The sequence below is a fragment of the Salmo salar genome, chromosome ssa28 (genome assembly GCF_905237065.1).
Source record: "Salmo salar chromosome ssa28, Ssal_v3.1, whole genome shotgun sequence".
Lineage (NCBI taxonomy): Eukaryota > Metazoa > Chordata > Actinopteri > Salmoniformes > Salmonidae > Salmo > Salmo salar.
The window spans coordinates 27,884,302-27,899,400 of NC_059469.1; the positions used below are offsets into that span (position 1 = coordinate 27,884,302).

The following is a 15,099-nucleotide window of genomic DNA, read 5'->3' on the forward strand; positions in this document are numbered from 1 at the left end:
TTTCGCTTGGTTACATGGTTCTTTGTTATGCTCTTCAACCGATTGTTGCCTGCGCGACTAGCATCACTACTCTGGACAGTTCTGACTTAGAATATGTAGACAACTACAAATACCTAGGTGTCTGGTTAGACTAAACTCTCCTTCCAGACTCACATTAAGCATCTCCAATCCAAAATTTAAATCTAGAATTGGCTTCCTATTTCGCAACAAAGCCTCCTTCACTCATGCTGCCAAACACCCTTGTAAAACTGACTATCCTACTGATCCTTGACTTCGGCGATGTCATTTACAAAATAGCCTCCAACACTCTACTCAACAAATTGGATGCAGTCTATCACAGTGCCATCCGTTTTGCCACCAAAGCCCCATATACTACCCACCACTGCGACCTGTATGCTCTCGTTGGGTGGCCCTCACTACATATTCATCGCCAAACCCACTGGCTCCAGGTGATCTATAAGTCTGCTAGGTAAAGCCCCACCTTATCTCAGCTCACTGGTCACTATAGCAACACCCACCCGTAGCACTCGCTCCAGCAGGTATATTTCACTGGTCACCCCCAAAGCCAACACTTCCTTTGGCTGCCAATGACTGTAACGAATTGCAAAAATCACTTCAGCTGAAGTCTTATATCTCCCTCTCTAACTTTAAGCATCAGCTGTGAGAGCAGCTTACAGATCACTGTACCTGTACACAGCCAATCTGTAAAATGGTACACCCAACAACCTCATCCCCATGTTATTTATCTTCTTGCTCTTTTGCACCCCAGTATCTCGACTTGCACATCATCATCTGTACAGCCATCACTCGTGTTAATGCTAAATTGTAATTATTTCGCCTCTATGGCATATTTATTGCCTTACCTCCCTACTCTTCTACATTTGCACACACTGTACATAGATTTTTCTATTGTGTTATTGACTGTACATTTGTTTCTGTGTATCTCTGTGTTGTTTTTATCGCACTGCTTTGCTTTATCTTGGCCAGGTCGCAGTTGTAAATGAGAACTTGTTCTCAACTGGCCTACCTGGTTAAATAAAGGTGAAAAAAAATAATAATAATCTCTGGATAATATGCTCAATGTGGAGTGAGACCTTTAGTCCACTAGAGGCTGCCGGTGACATATACATAATGTACATGACTATAATGTGGTCAAATGGACAATATGGGAAAGGACAGTTGTACAACTGAATGCCTTCAACTGAAATGTGTCTTCCGCATTTAACCCAACCCCTCTGAATCAGAGAGGTGTGGGGATCGACTTAATCAACATCCACGTCTTTGACGCCCGGGGAACAGTGAGTTAACTGCCTTGCTCGGGGGCAGAACGACAGATTTTTACCTTGTCAGCTCGGGAATTCTAACCAGTATCCTTTCGGTTACTGGCCCAACGCTCTAACCACCTGCTGCCCCATTATGGAGATGTGTTCATTTGGAGCTTTATGCCAATCTTTTCAACGTAAGCCTCGTTGATGATAGATTAACATATTAAGGATGGATGCATTAACAATATAGTCCATTTACATCAGGGGTGGAAAACACATTCCATGGAGGGCCTAGCGTCTGCGGGTTTTCCTTTTTTCCTTTCAACCTGGTGGGGGCAGTTCCTTACTAATCAGTCACCATTAATTCAAATCAAGTACAAGAGTGGAGCATGAACCTGCAGACACTCGGCCCTCCATGGAATGTATTTGACACCTGTGATTTACATAGTACCTCCAAGGGAACCTCACGTACATGACAAATCAGTGCAAATGTAAAGAACATGGTGTTCCAAGCTCTAAAAATGTAGACCTACACTTGGTTAGTGTCAAAATGACAACCTATTAATCGGATTAGTCTTGTTCAGCAAGTCATCCTAGCAGAGTGCCAATGTTCAACTTTAACATCATCTGACCAAGGCCATATCTTCCCTTGCCAAAATGTTCAAAGATGCTGAAATGTTTTGTAAGGCAAGCAGTTAAAACTTTTTTCAGGCTTTGAAGTCTCCACAGAGTAGGCTAACTAGGCTATGGTTTGTTGCAGCACTTGGACAGTTGTACATTTGATGTGTATAAGCCATATATATAAAACATACAGTTTGTAAAGAAAAATGTATTTATGTTTAGTTCCCTACACACTAGAGTTTGACATTCTGCCTCACTATAAGACAACACATACCGGTGTGGTGATACTGATGGATTGTTGAGACTGGATTTCTGTTTACATAGTAGGTTAGGAGAATTGACATGGCAGGTTAAGATAATTAACGTAGCAGGTTAGGAGAATGAGGTTAAGGTTAGCAAAAGAGTTAGGGTTAGGCCAAACTAAAAAGCTAAGGTTGTCAACAACTCTTATCCCCGACGCGACAACTAGATGGCGGTGTACTAGTATCCACAACCGCACAGACTATCCCTAAAAAATGCACCAGTATCATAACACAGGTTACTGAGCTCTGCTCTGTGTAGCCATGTGAGTGATGCAGTGATTTGATTGGTCTCCACTGACGAGAAATGAATGGGGTGACATCGGCTTGCTAACTGATTTATTAACTGGTTGTGAGTGATGCAGTGATTTGATTGGTCTCCACTGATGCGAAATGAATGGGGTGACATCGGCTTGCTTACCGACTTGCTATCTGGGACGCATTCAGCAGTGTTGAAGGTTTTGGAACGTTCAGATAGAAATATGCTAAAATATAGCTCAAACATGCCTCTCTGGCATATATAAGGAATCACATCGGCTCTAGTCATGGTATTTCTATCTGCAACGTTCGAGAACGTTTGGCAACTGAACATGGCCTAGGTTGCAGTTATACACGTACCGCGTTCAACCAGTTAGTATGTCGGAAATTCCCGTGAACGCAGCATTGGGCACGTTTTCTTGTCACTTTCTCTAAATCCAGCATGTCACCTATACTATAGGCTACGAATAAAACCTCACGAGTAACCTTGTCCCGACTACAACGCACATCCCGGGTGTCTGTAGCCCAGGCAAAATGTAAGAGTGCACAAATATTATTAAGCACATTGGCTAAAAGAGAATAGCTCTTTGGTATACGTAAATGCGCAGTTGTGCATTTAAAACGTGCCTCTACAACTAAGATTTTCACTACTCAGCAAACCATGCAGTTTATTAGGCTACAGATTAAATAATGCTAAACTTTACAGGGTGGAGACACTGCACGGTGATGAGTTTGATGCTCATTTCCAATACATGATGATCAATGCTTGACCGCTCCATAATAATCTCATCATGTAGCTACCCGCACAGCCTACAAGCACTGTAGCTGTTGGCTAGAGCGCACATGACAAGACCAGAGTAGACTGGCACATTTGCTATTTAATGCAAGAGATTTTGTCACAAAACAATCGGTAGAGTTGAAAATGCTATAAACACATTGAATTTAAGAGGAACGGTACATGTTGTGTGCACTATGTCATCACGCACTGATTTTTATTTGCAACAAGTCGGTTTGGTGGAAAAACAATTGGTAGGAAAATGCCCATATTTTCTTTATGCCGGTTTTAAAATATTCACATGAAAATCTGTCGCCAATTGAATGGAAACCTAGTTTAAGTGGGACGCCAACATCAGCAGACGGTCAAATCACCTTCTGGGTGATGATCACTGCCAATGAGGTAGGCCATTAGGGAGGCTGATAGCCAATTATCTACCATCTGAAGATGATAGCCTAATAGCTAGATCTCGTCACTTATGACGCTCTGGACAATTTGCCATATAGACTGAGTTCATGTGTTTCTCCCGCTGTTTCCACTGACCGACGAGGCTGCACATTTGTGCTTTGGGACCTGGGCAGGCAAGATTACGCATCCTCCAGAGGTACGTTTTATGAGCTAGAATGTGGTTGGAAATAATATAGTCTTAGTTTTTTTTTTGAGCTGTGGAAATGCTTTATTAGTATTTAGCATACATAATTGATATACTTGATAATCTACTTTTAGCAGCGATTTCATACTATTTCATGTCTCGCTAGCTAGATCATCTATGTAGGCTATATAAAACAATTGATCCTGAATCGGTGACCTCTGTGATGCGAACGATTGCGATTGTTGTTTGCGATATGTGTGCGATAAGAGTTGGGCTGATGATTTAGACATTTTACTTTTCGTTAACGACATAATTATAATATAGGATTTGTCTACAAGACTGAACTTAGACAGTAGCCTAGTGTCGTAGCCTGCATCCTGATCCAGCACAGCAGCCATAGGCTATCTAACTTGCCTGCTATATATAATAAATTATAGCACTATTTGGCTATGATGCGCTCTCTCTCTCTCTTTTGAGTTTTTTTTTGCATTGTTTTTATTAGAAAACTTTAACGACATGTTTATGTGCTGGTTAGATCTGATCAAAGGACAACATTTTGAGACAAGTCAGTTATAACTACACGTCATCACTCACAATAAAGAGAGAAGTAATTGACCTCTATTGACCCAGAAATTATCTTACAAGAATAATGTAAATGTTTGTATTTCTTTGCGTTTGGGACTGCTTGAGCATCTACTTAATAATTATAAAGAAAATATCTGAATGATAAAAAAAGATGTCAAAGCGTTCTTAACAGAGTTGGGGTCAATTCAATTTCAATTCAGGAAGTACACTGAAATTCTAATTCAAATTCTCTTCAATGCTTTTCCATGAGGAACATTTGGAATTAGAATTTTGTTTACATTCATAATTAACTGGAATGAACTATTGCATTGGACCAATAGTCAGGATTATAGCTCAAGCCTTAACCTTCTGAATTAACTTTATAGTTTGCCTAAGCCGTAAGTAGACAGGCATCTTTGCACGTTCCTTCAGTCCAAAAGTGGTTTTATTGTGAAGTCATCGTCACAATGACTGTACCTCTGCTACAATGAACCAAGCTTTGATTTCCCTTCAGCTGCTTTATGGAATTAAACAGACATACATATTTTGTCAACACAGTTAAGCTGATTTGTGCCGTCACTCAACAGCAGTGCTGCTTGAATATGGTATTTTTTAAATATCTAAATCAGGGTTCCCCAACTGGCGGCCCGCAGGCCGATTTTGGCCCGCAGGTGATTTTATTTAGCCCCCAAGTTTCTGAGCAAAAAAAATATAAAGATTTTGTGAGTGATGACTTTTTATATTACTTTTTTATATATATATAAATATATTTAAATTATTATTTTATTGTTGGACATAAAAGACTGTAAAAACACCAGCAAATCCGCTCCAAGTGATTTTAATTTTGGAAATCTGTTCCAAAGTATTCCCACTCATAATGGAGAGATATACAGTATGTGATCATATACAAATGTAAGCAAGGTTTAAAATTATTCTGTTTTAGTTCAATATTATATCCGTTTGGGCTTCTTGCGGTCAATTTGCAGTTGACAAATTATTTGCAATTATGTTTTCCGACCCCTTGACCATCCGCTCAAGAAAAAAATCGTCCCCCGGCCGAATCTAGTTGATGATCCCTGACCTAAGTGGTAGTAGTTTACCATACATTTCAGTCTATCAGAGTGTATACTGTAACTATGGCTCTGGTGATAAGCTGCAATGTGTGACTAGGTACTCTCTCATCTGTCTATTCAGGTTAGAAATGGAGGCTTTTAATCATAAACTAAACACGTACATAGACTCATGGATGGGTCCCAGAGGTAAGTGTTATTACTGTTGCATAACTGTAGATTAAATTACAGTATAATAATTAGCATATGAATAAATGCTTAGTTATGGACTATTGACATAAAATGATTCATCACCATATATCTCCTTAAATGTTTGCCTTATGTGTTAATACATGGTCCTCCAGTGGAATGCACCAGGTCTTTTTGCACCTCCATGATTCTAGCATAACCTTTCCAGGAGTTAAACAAACATGCTTCGGTAGTCACTGCCAATTCTCACTCAAACTGTGTTGTGTTCTCTTTCCCTCTCCAAGCAATATGCCCGCCCTGCAGTGTAGCTACAGATGTAGGATCTTAATTTGATCACTTTTCTGTTGCTGATGAGCTTTGTGATTTACATAAATTCACTGAAAACCCACACTAACACACGGTTATATAAACACTATTGCACTTTTCATGTAGCCTACTTATGGCCAGCTAATAGCCTAACCACCGATTAAGCAACATTATATACTAAATGTTGAAATCCTGTTAATGCAGGATTATTTTGCTGTGAACAGCATAGGTCAAATTAAGATCCTACATCTGTGCCCCTCTCTACGCTCAGTGCTATCGCACTGGTTCAGGGGATACAGTAAATTTGGGAATAAGGTTCCGAAAAAAAGGGAACATTCTACTGTATGTTGTAATACCAAGCTGTTGTCTATGTATTTCAGATGAACGGGTACAGGGATGGCTGCTGCTAGACAACTACCCTCCAACCTTTGCACTAACACTCATGTACTTGCTGATCGTATGGCTGGGGCCCAAGTACATGAGACACAGACAGCCAGTGTCTTGCCAGGGCCTCCTGGTGCTCTACAATCTGGCCCTCACTCTATTATCTTTCTATATGTTCTATGAGGTAGGCAGGCTGCACCTGAAGGTGGTGTTGGTATCATGGCAGTGCAACACTGCTGGCGGATGAGGGGAAGTGAGAGGATCGGGTGACTGGTAGAAGTGGCTAAAGGATTCTGTGAGGATGAGGGAAACTGTGATCTTTGATTCGGATTAGACACAAATGGCTTCTTGCACTGAAGCCACTCCGAGACACAATGCTGTGGGGGTGTGAGTGGGCCACAGCTGGTCTCTGACAGGATTGTTGTTAACACAATCAAATCTCTCACCCAACCTCAACACAGACCTCAATTGTTTTCTGAAAACCTGCTACTATTATTAGAATGTTTGAAGTTCCAACGTCTAATTCTGAAACGGTTGACAGTATATACTGATAAACTGTCTGTATCCTCAGTGGATATCTAGGCTAGTAGTTGATAGCATTATCCCTAATTATTGTATAGTGTAACGAGACGGGAGAGAGAGTGAGCTGCCAATGCTTTCTGTAGTGTAATCAGTTGTGGTAGTAAATATGTCAACATAGTGTAATATATATATATATAGTGTAATATGACATTATCTAAATGTCATGAGCTAGTTATACTGATGCCGAGGGACAAAGTCTGTTCTCCGTGCACCTATAAGTCTAAAGTCTTTTCTGTTCTCCCCACCCTGGCCAAATGGGCTGAATTTGGTCTGCAGTGCATAACCCCTCAAAGAATTGGCTGTGCCCATGCTGTGTAAATCATTAAACTCGCTCGTTCTGACTTTACCCCTGCTTTAGGGTGAACTTTTAGCCCTCACAAATCAATGCCACACGATTCCAATTAAAGTACAAAGCAGTTGCTTGCTGTTATCCCATGTCTATGGCACTTATAGAAATTGTATTTTAAAAATGTTATTGGTGTGGCTTGATTTAACATGTGTTTTAAATAGCCATGCTGAATAGCAAAATAATCAAGGGCATCGGCCTGATGGGTTTGTAGGTTCGTTAAGTTACTGTGGATGCAAGCTGGCCACAATAAAGGCTTTAGGTTTAGAAACAGATCCTGAGCTCACTCTGCATTTTAGATAGTCAATATCGATTGGAATGCGCTGGATCTTAAGCTAATTAAAACAGGTTTTTCTGCAGGAAACTGCGTCTTCACTAATATCACCAATCAGCACTGTTCCACCCAGATCTATATGGACATTTAGCCCATATGTCCTTTGTTTTGAGTTACATAATACGAATAAAGACCATTTAATAGTAGTGTATTAGTAATAAATGGTGTATTATAACTCAAGGGACATAGCCTAGCCTGCAGCATATTGTTGTTAATAATCGTGCTGTTAACACACAGTAAAAATGTCAAAGCAGCAGCACATTTAAAACAACAAAAGGCATGACAGTTGTATTGTTGAATGATTAGACACTCTCTGTGTAGAGACTTTTGGGTTGTTTTTCAATGGGTCCTCTGCATGTTTCGGGATTACCCAGTTGAGTAGTGGAGCACAACATCTTCCAATCCCAGGCCTGTCCTTGTTCTGCTTCATACCCATGGGCACATGCAGGGCAGTCACTCTCCTGGTGCCACAATCATCGGATAATGCCAGTGTATGTCTCGAAGTCATCAACATAATTAGATCCCTGCTTTGCACTGCTTTTCTACCATCCTGTTCTGGAATGGGTCCTGTCTCGAGCCAAATGCGCTAAAATCCTGTGGGAAAGCTTAATGTTCCTCAGAATCATGTTTTATTCAGTAGAACATAACCAGGGGGGCAATTCTGACCATGGGTTCTGCTCTGAGTTTGAGGTCATATTGAGCACAAAACACTTGAAGCTGAACCTGAATCTTGGTATGTCTTTAGATGCTTTACATTTAACTCCTTGTTTTTGTCAGTTATTCAAGGCAGTGGTGGATAAAGGCAGAGCTATTTCCATCCATCCCAAATTAGATGAAACGTGTGAACAAGGGCTCTATATAAAAACGGTGACATCACTGGCCTGCTCAATAACAAACAATACAGGGACCCAATGTTGCATTGGCAACAAAAAGGATAATGATATTACCTCTGGTAAAGGAGACTAAATGGAGAGGACAGACTCTGGGATATAATATTGTCCACTACTTCCTCTTTCCACTCCTGCAGCAAGTATGTGAAGCTAGCATCCTAAATGCCAATGTAAACAGTTTTACAATCAGCTTTTGGGTGGGAGAAAGCAAATTGATGTTGCACGTGATTTTAAATTTGGATCTTGTGACACTTGCAATACAATAATGAAATACATTTGATATTACAAGGGCAGTGCAGTATTTGGGTGATTCAAGTTATTTGAAGATGTCAAAAACATGACAATCTATGTGTTTCTACATCACCTTGTGGTCTGTCTCCAGATGGTGTCTGCTGTGTGGCAAGGGGGTTATAACTTCTACTGCCAAGACACACACAGTGCGGGAGAAACAGATACCAAGGTAAGACTGTCTTACTCAATATCACTATATGTCACCCCTCTGTTTTATATAAAATTCTATATAAGTGAACAATCTGTGTTAGGTTCAAAATATGGGGTAACAAATGCTTCGTCACCAGACACCAGCTGGACTTCACCCTGTCACTCATTCCCTTTATGATATTTCCAGATCAATATGTACTTTGTTCTCTCCAGCTATTTTTGTCATGGTGGCTTCCAATTCTATTGGTACAATTTATGTCAGACAGTACCTGCAAATCCTAACAGATAAGCCACAGGGTCAGACAGCCAGTCTATTTAATTTGTACTGCTGTGTCATCAGTAGTTACTCTCTGTAATGTCCCTTGGGAACATTGAACACTGAGAGGAAACTTGTTCTCACTGACATGTGCGATTGGATTGCAGTTCTGCGCTGATTAAATCATGTAAACGTGTCCCTGCTGTTACAGCAGTGAATGAACTTATTTTTACCACTTTGTCCTTAATAGATATTTCATAGGCCTGTACGTGCAGACGACCATCTTTGTTTCTCAAAACATTTCACTTTTTTGGTCAAATGATTTGCACTGGCCAGTCCTCATTAGGTAAAATAGAAATCTTCCGATGTATGCCTCTCAGGAGGAACACTGTGTATGTCCTTGCAGGAAAGGGAACTACTAGAAAATACATCGTATTGCTTGAAAGCTTGCCTCTTCTTCTTCTATTTTTATCTCGTTTCAGATCATAAATGTGCTGTGGTGGTACTACTTCTCCAAGGTCATAGAGTTTATGGACACCTTCTTCTTCATCCTACGGAAGAACAACCATCAGATCACGTTTCTGCACATCTACCACCACGCTAGCATGCTCAACATCTGGTGGTTCGTCATGAACTGGGTGCCCTGTGGTCACTGTGAGTGTTCGAACTCAAAATTCCCTTTCTATCCTCAACACTGTGGTCACTGTGAGTGTTTTCAAATCAAATACATCTTTATTGGTCACATACACATTGTTAGCAGATGTTAATGCGAGTGTAGCGAAATGCTTGTGCTTCAAGTTCCGACAGTGCAGTAATATCTAACAAGTAATCTAACAAATTCACAACAACTACCTTGTGCACACAAATGTAAAGGGATGAATAAGAATATGTACATATACATATATGGATGATCGATGGCCGTGCGGCATAGGCAAGATGCAGTAGATGGTATAGAATACAGTATATACAGTTGAAGTCGGAAGTACACTTAGGTTGGAGTCCATTAAAACTCGTTTTTCAACCACTCCACAAATTTGTTGTTAACAAACTATAGTTTTGGCAAGTCAGTTAGGACATCTACTTTGTGCATGACACAAGTCATTTTTCCAACAATTGTTTACAGACAGATTATTTTACTTATAATTCACTGTATCACAATTCCAGTGGGTCAGAAGTTTACATACACTAAGTTGACTGTGCCTTTAAACAGCTTGGAAAATTCCCGAAAATGATGTCATGGCTTTAGAAGCTTCTGATAGTCTAATTGACATAATTTGAGTCAATTGGAGGTGTACCTGTGGATGTATTTCAAGGCCTACCTTCAAACTCAGTGCCTCTTTGTATGACATCATGGGAAAATCAAAAGAAATTAGCCAAGACCTCAGAAAAAAAATTGTAGACCTCCAGAAGTCTGGTTCATACTTGGGACAAACAATAGTACGCAAGTATAAACACCATGGGACCACGCAGCCGTCATACCTCTCAGGAAGGAGGCGCGTTCTATCTCCTGGAGATGAATGTACTTTGGTGCGAAAAGTGCAAATCAATCCCAGAACAACAGCAAAGAACCTTGTAAAGATGCTGGAGGAAACAGTTACAAAAGTATCTATATCCACAGTAAAATGTGTCCTATATCAACATAACCTGAAAGGCCGCTCAGCAAGGAAAAAGCCACTGCTCCAAAACAGCCAGAAAAAAGCCAGACTACAGTTTGCAACTGCACATGGGGACAAAGATCGTACTTTTTGGAGAAATGTCCTCTGGTCTGATGAAACAAAAATATAACTGTTTGGCCATAATGACCATCATTATGTTTGGAGGAAAAAGGGGGAGGCTTGCAAGCCGAAGAACACCATCCCAACCATGAAGCACGGGGGTGGCAGCATCATGTTGTGGGGGTGCTTTGCTGCAGGAGGGACTGGTGCACTTCACAAAATAGATGGCATCATGAGGTAGGAAAATTATGTGGATATATTGAAGCAACATCTCAAGACATCAGTCAGGAAGTTGAAGCTGGGTCACAAATGGGTCTTCCAAATGGGCAATGACCCCAAGCATAATTCCAAAGTTGTGGCAAAATGGCTTAAGGACAACAAAGTCAAGGTATTGGAGTGGCCATCACAAAGCCCTGACCTCAATCCCATAGAAAACTTGTGGGCAGAACTGAAAAAGTGTGTGCGAGCAAGGAGGCCTACAAACCTGACAAACCTTACACCAGCCCTGTCAGGAGGAATGGGCCAAAATTCACTCAACTTATTGTGGGAAGCTTGTGGAAGGCTACCTGACACGTTTGACCCAAGTTAAACAATTTAAAAGCAATGCTACCAAATACTAATTGAGTGTATGTAAACTTCTGACCCACTGGGAATGTGATGAAAGAAATAAAAGCTGAAATAAATCATACTATTATTCTGACATTTCACATTCTTAAAATAAAGTGGTGATCCTAACTGACCTAAGACAGGGCATTTTTACTAGGATTAAATGTCAGGAATTGTGAAACTGAGTTTAAATGTATTTGGCTAAGGTGTATGTAAACTTCCGACTTCAACTGTACATATGAGATGAGTAATGTAGGATATGTAGACATTATTAAATTGGCATTATTTAAGTGAGTAGTGTTACCTTTATTAAATCCATTTATTTCCTTTATTGAAGTGGCAAGAGATTTGAGTCTGTATGTTGGCAGCAGCCAGTCTGTTAGTGATGGCTGTTTAACAGTCTGATGGCCTTGAGATAGAAGCTGTTTTTCAGTCTCTCGGTTCCAGCTTTGATGCACCTGTACTGACCTCGCCTTCTGGATGATAGCGGGGTGAACAGGCAGTGGCTCGGGTGGTTGTTGTCCTTGATGATCTTTTTGGCCTTCCTGTGACATCGGGTGCTGTAGGTGTCCTGGAGGGCAGTTAGTTTGCCCCCGGTGATGCGTTGTGCAGACATCACTACCCTCTGGAGAGCCTTGCGGTTGTGGGCGGAGCAGTTGCTGTACCAGGCGGTGATACAGCCTGACAGGAGGCTCTCAATTGTGCATCTGTAAAAGTTTGTTTGTTTTTCGTGACAAGCTGAATTTCTTCAGCCTCCTGCTGCGCCTTCTTCACCACGTTGTCTGTGTGGGTGGACCATTTCAGCTTGTCTGTGATGTGTACGCCGAATAACTTTCCACCTTCTCTGCTACTGTCCTGTCAATGTGGATTGGGGATGCTACCTCTGCTGTTTCCTGAAGTCCTCGATCATCTCCTTTGTTTTGTTGACGTTGCATGAGAGGTTATATTCCTAACACCACACTCCGAGGGCCCTCACCTCCTCCCTGTAGGCTGTCTCGTCGTTGTTGTTAATCAGGACTACCGCTGTAGTGTCATCTGCAAACTTGATGATTGAGTTGGAGGCATGCATGGCCACGCGGTCATGGGTGAACAGGGAGTACAGGAGGGGGCTGCGCCGAATACAACAGGTGTAGACCTTACTGTGAAATGCTTACTTACAAGCCCTTAACCAACAATGCAGTTGAATAAATATAGTTTTATTTACTAAATAAACTCAAATCAAGAAGTAACACAAGAAAATTACATAACAATAACGAGGCTATATACAGGTGGTACCAGTACCGAGCCACAGAACCCTCTGGACCAGTTTTTCATGGAACCCAAAAGTGTTTTTACCTGGAACCAATAAGGGCTCTTCAAAGGGTTATCCTATGGGGACAGCCAAATCACCCTTTTAGGTTCTAGAAAGCACCTTTTTTTTCCTAAGCGTGTACTGTGTATACATGGTATGTTATATTTTTAAGTAGCTATACAGGTGTTATAGATGACATGTTTGTCTTGAATTTATTCTGGGACTGAGATAAGTGAAGTTGATCTGTTGTTAAATGGTAAAGGAATCAAGTGTGAATTGAACCTACTGCTATTTCGGGACTGCACAGCATGTATTTTTTCAGTGATGTACCATACACTCAACTCCTAATTGCTTTACCCTGACGGTGTGGCACACTGTGTCATAGAATAGGACACTGACCTACGTATTACAGCTCTCTGTGTTTTACAGTGGACTCTCTGAGAATGAACACCTCAGCTGCTTTCTACTGTATGCCATTGATGCGGCTATTTCTTACTATTATAAAACAGCAAGAATGGTAATTGCGTATTTCGCTGATGTCTTTGACCCTGCTACTGTACTCTAGATGATTCATCCACCCCCTCTCTCCTGTCTCTTCCTTAGCCTACTTTGGTGCCTCCCTCAACAGCTTCGTCCATGTCCTGATGTACTCTTACTATGGGCTCTCTGCTGTCCCGGCCATACGGCCCTATCTATGGTGGAAGAAATATATCACACAAGGCCAGCTGGTGAGCCTGCATGTCCCTGTTTCAAACCTCAACTATGGACGTGAAATTCCATCTCTATCAACCATAGTGGAGGCTGCCGAAGGGAGAACGGCTCATAATAATGTCCGGAACGGAGCAAATGGAATGGCAACAAACACCTGTAAACCCTGTGTTTGATGTATTTGATACCATTCCACTGATTCCGCTCCGGTCATTCCCACAAGCCTGTTCTCCCCAATTAAGGTGCCACCAACCCCCTGTGTCATCCAGTGTATAGCTCAGCCAATCTCAGGGTTTTAGTGAATGTGACAAAGGCCCTATGAGATTAAACAAAAACATGAACCATTGGTATAGATTGAAAGTGCAATATTTCCCCCATCCATTTAAGGTATTCTGTAGGCCATTTGATCAATGGTATTTATTTATGCATACTGTACGTGCATGTGCGTATTGATGTTGACTTAGTTTACAAACAATTAATTACAGTTTTGTCTCATTCCTCTATAGATTCAATTCTTTTTGACCATGTCCCAGACCATCTGTGCAGTCATTTGGCCATGTGGTTTCCCCAGAGGCTGGCTGTTTTTCCAAATATTCTATATGGCCTCGCTTATTGCCTTTTTCTCAAACTTCTACATTCAGGTGAGCAAATGTAAAACTCTTGCATTAATTAGACATGATTTCAATTCATTATGGTGTTAAGTATTTTACACTGGTGGTGACGGGGTTAAATAAAACTGTGCATTGTTGTCTACAGTAGTGTTCTTCAGATTTTGAGCACATCCTAATGTGTTTTCTTCCCTCTGTTTTTAGACTTACAAGAAACACCGTGTTTCACAAAAGGAGTATCACCAGAATGGCTCTGTTGATTCACTGAATGGCCATGCAAATGGGGTGACACCCACGGAAACCATTACACACAGGAAAGTGCGGGTGGACTGAAGCTTGAATAACCTCACAATCCTAACTTTTGTGCATATCTACTATGTATGTAATATTGCTAGGAGAGATGTAGGATTTCTTATAAAGAAATGTATTAGAAGAGCATAGCTAGTTTATTCACAATATACAAAAAGCCATGTTTATCTGAAAGAGATTCCTAACGTTTTGCACACCGCAGCCTGTTATTATTCATATTGAATCGAAGTTCTTTACAGTTAAGTAACAAGGATAGCAGAGGGAGCACAGCACAGCCCCAGAGACCCACTTCAGTTTAATGCTGCACAAGATCTTCGACTATGTCTGGTGGGACATCGCTTTATTAAGCAACCTTGACCCAAACAGGAATAACAATGTTTTCCATGTTTTAATTCACAACATATGCACTTGTCTACATGCTAGATTGTGTCCTGATTGGACAAATCAGGACCAAATCTATTTTGGGGATTCCCTTGCGTAGAGACAAGGCTGTCAGTGTCAAATGTGTCCACTGAGTAAATTTAGAGAGGTTCACCTTCATTGTTTGCATTGTAAAGTTTAGTTTAAAACCAGTTGCAATAATAGATTTGTCTATATTGTCTGTATCAGTTAAACAGGTTTGAAAAGTATTTGGCCATCAAATGGCACTGATCAGAACAATATGTGAACAATAAATACTATAAATTCACA

At 40.9% G+C, this 15,099-nt stretch overlaps 1 protein-coding gene across 1 annotated transcript; it reads left to right on the forward strand.

Annotated features, from left to right (window-relative positions):
* The first annotated feature begins 3,741 nt into the window (after positions 1–3,741).
* Positions 3,742–15,099, forward strand: elovl5 (ELOVL fatty acid elongase 5). Its single transcript, NM_001136552.1, is given in 8 exon segments — positions 3,742–3,822; positions 5,569–5,633; positions 6,320–6,507; positions 8,858–8,935; positions 9,655–9,826; positions 13,388–13,512; positions 13,999–14,133; positions 14,305–15,099. Coding segments are annotated over 7 exon segments (885 nt in total). The 5' UTR covers positions 3,742–3,822; positions 5,569–5,575; the 3' UTR covers positions 14,434–15,099.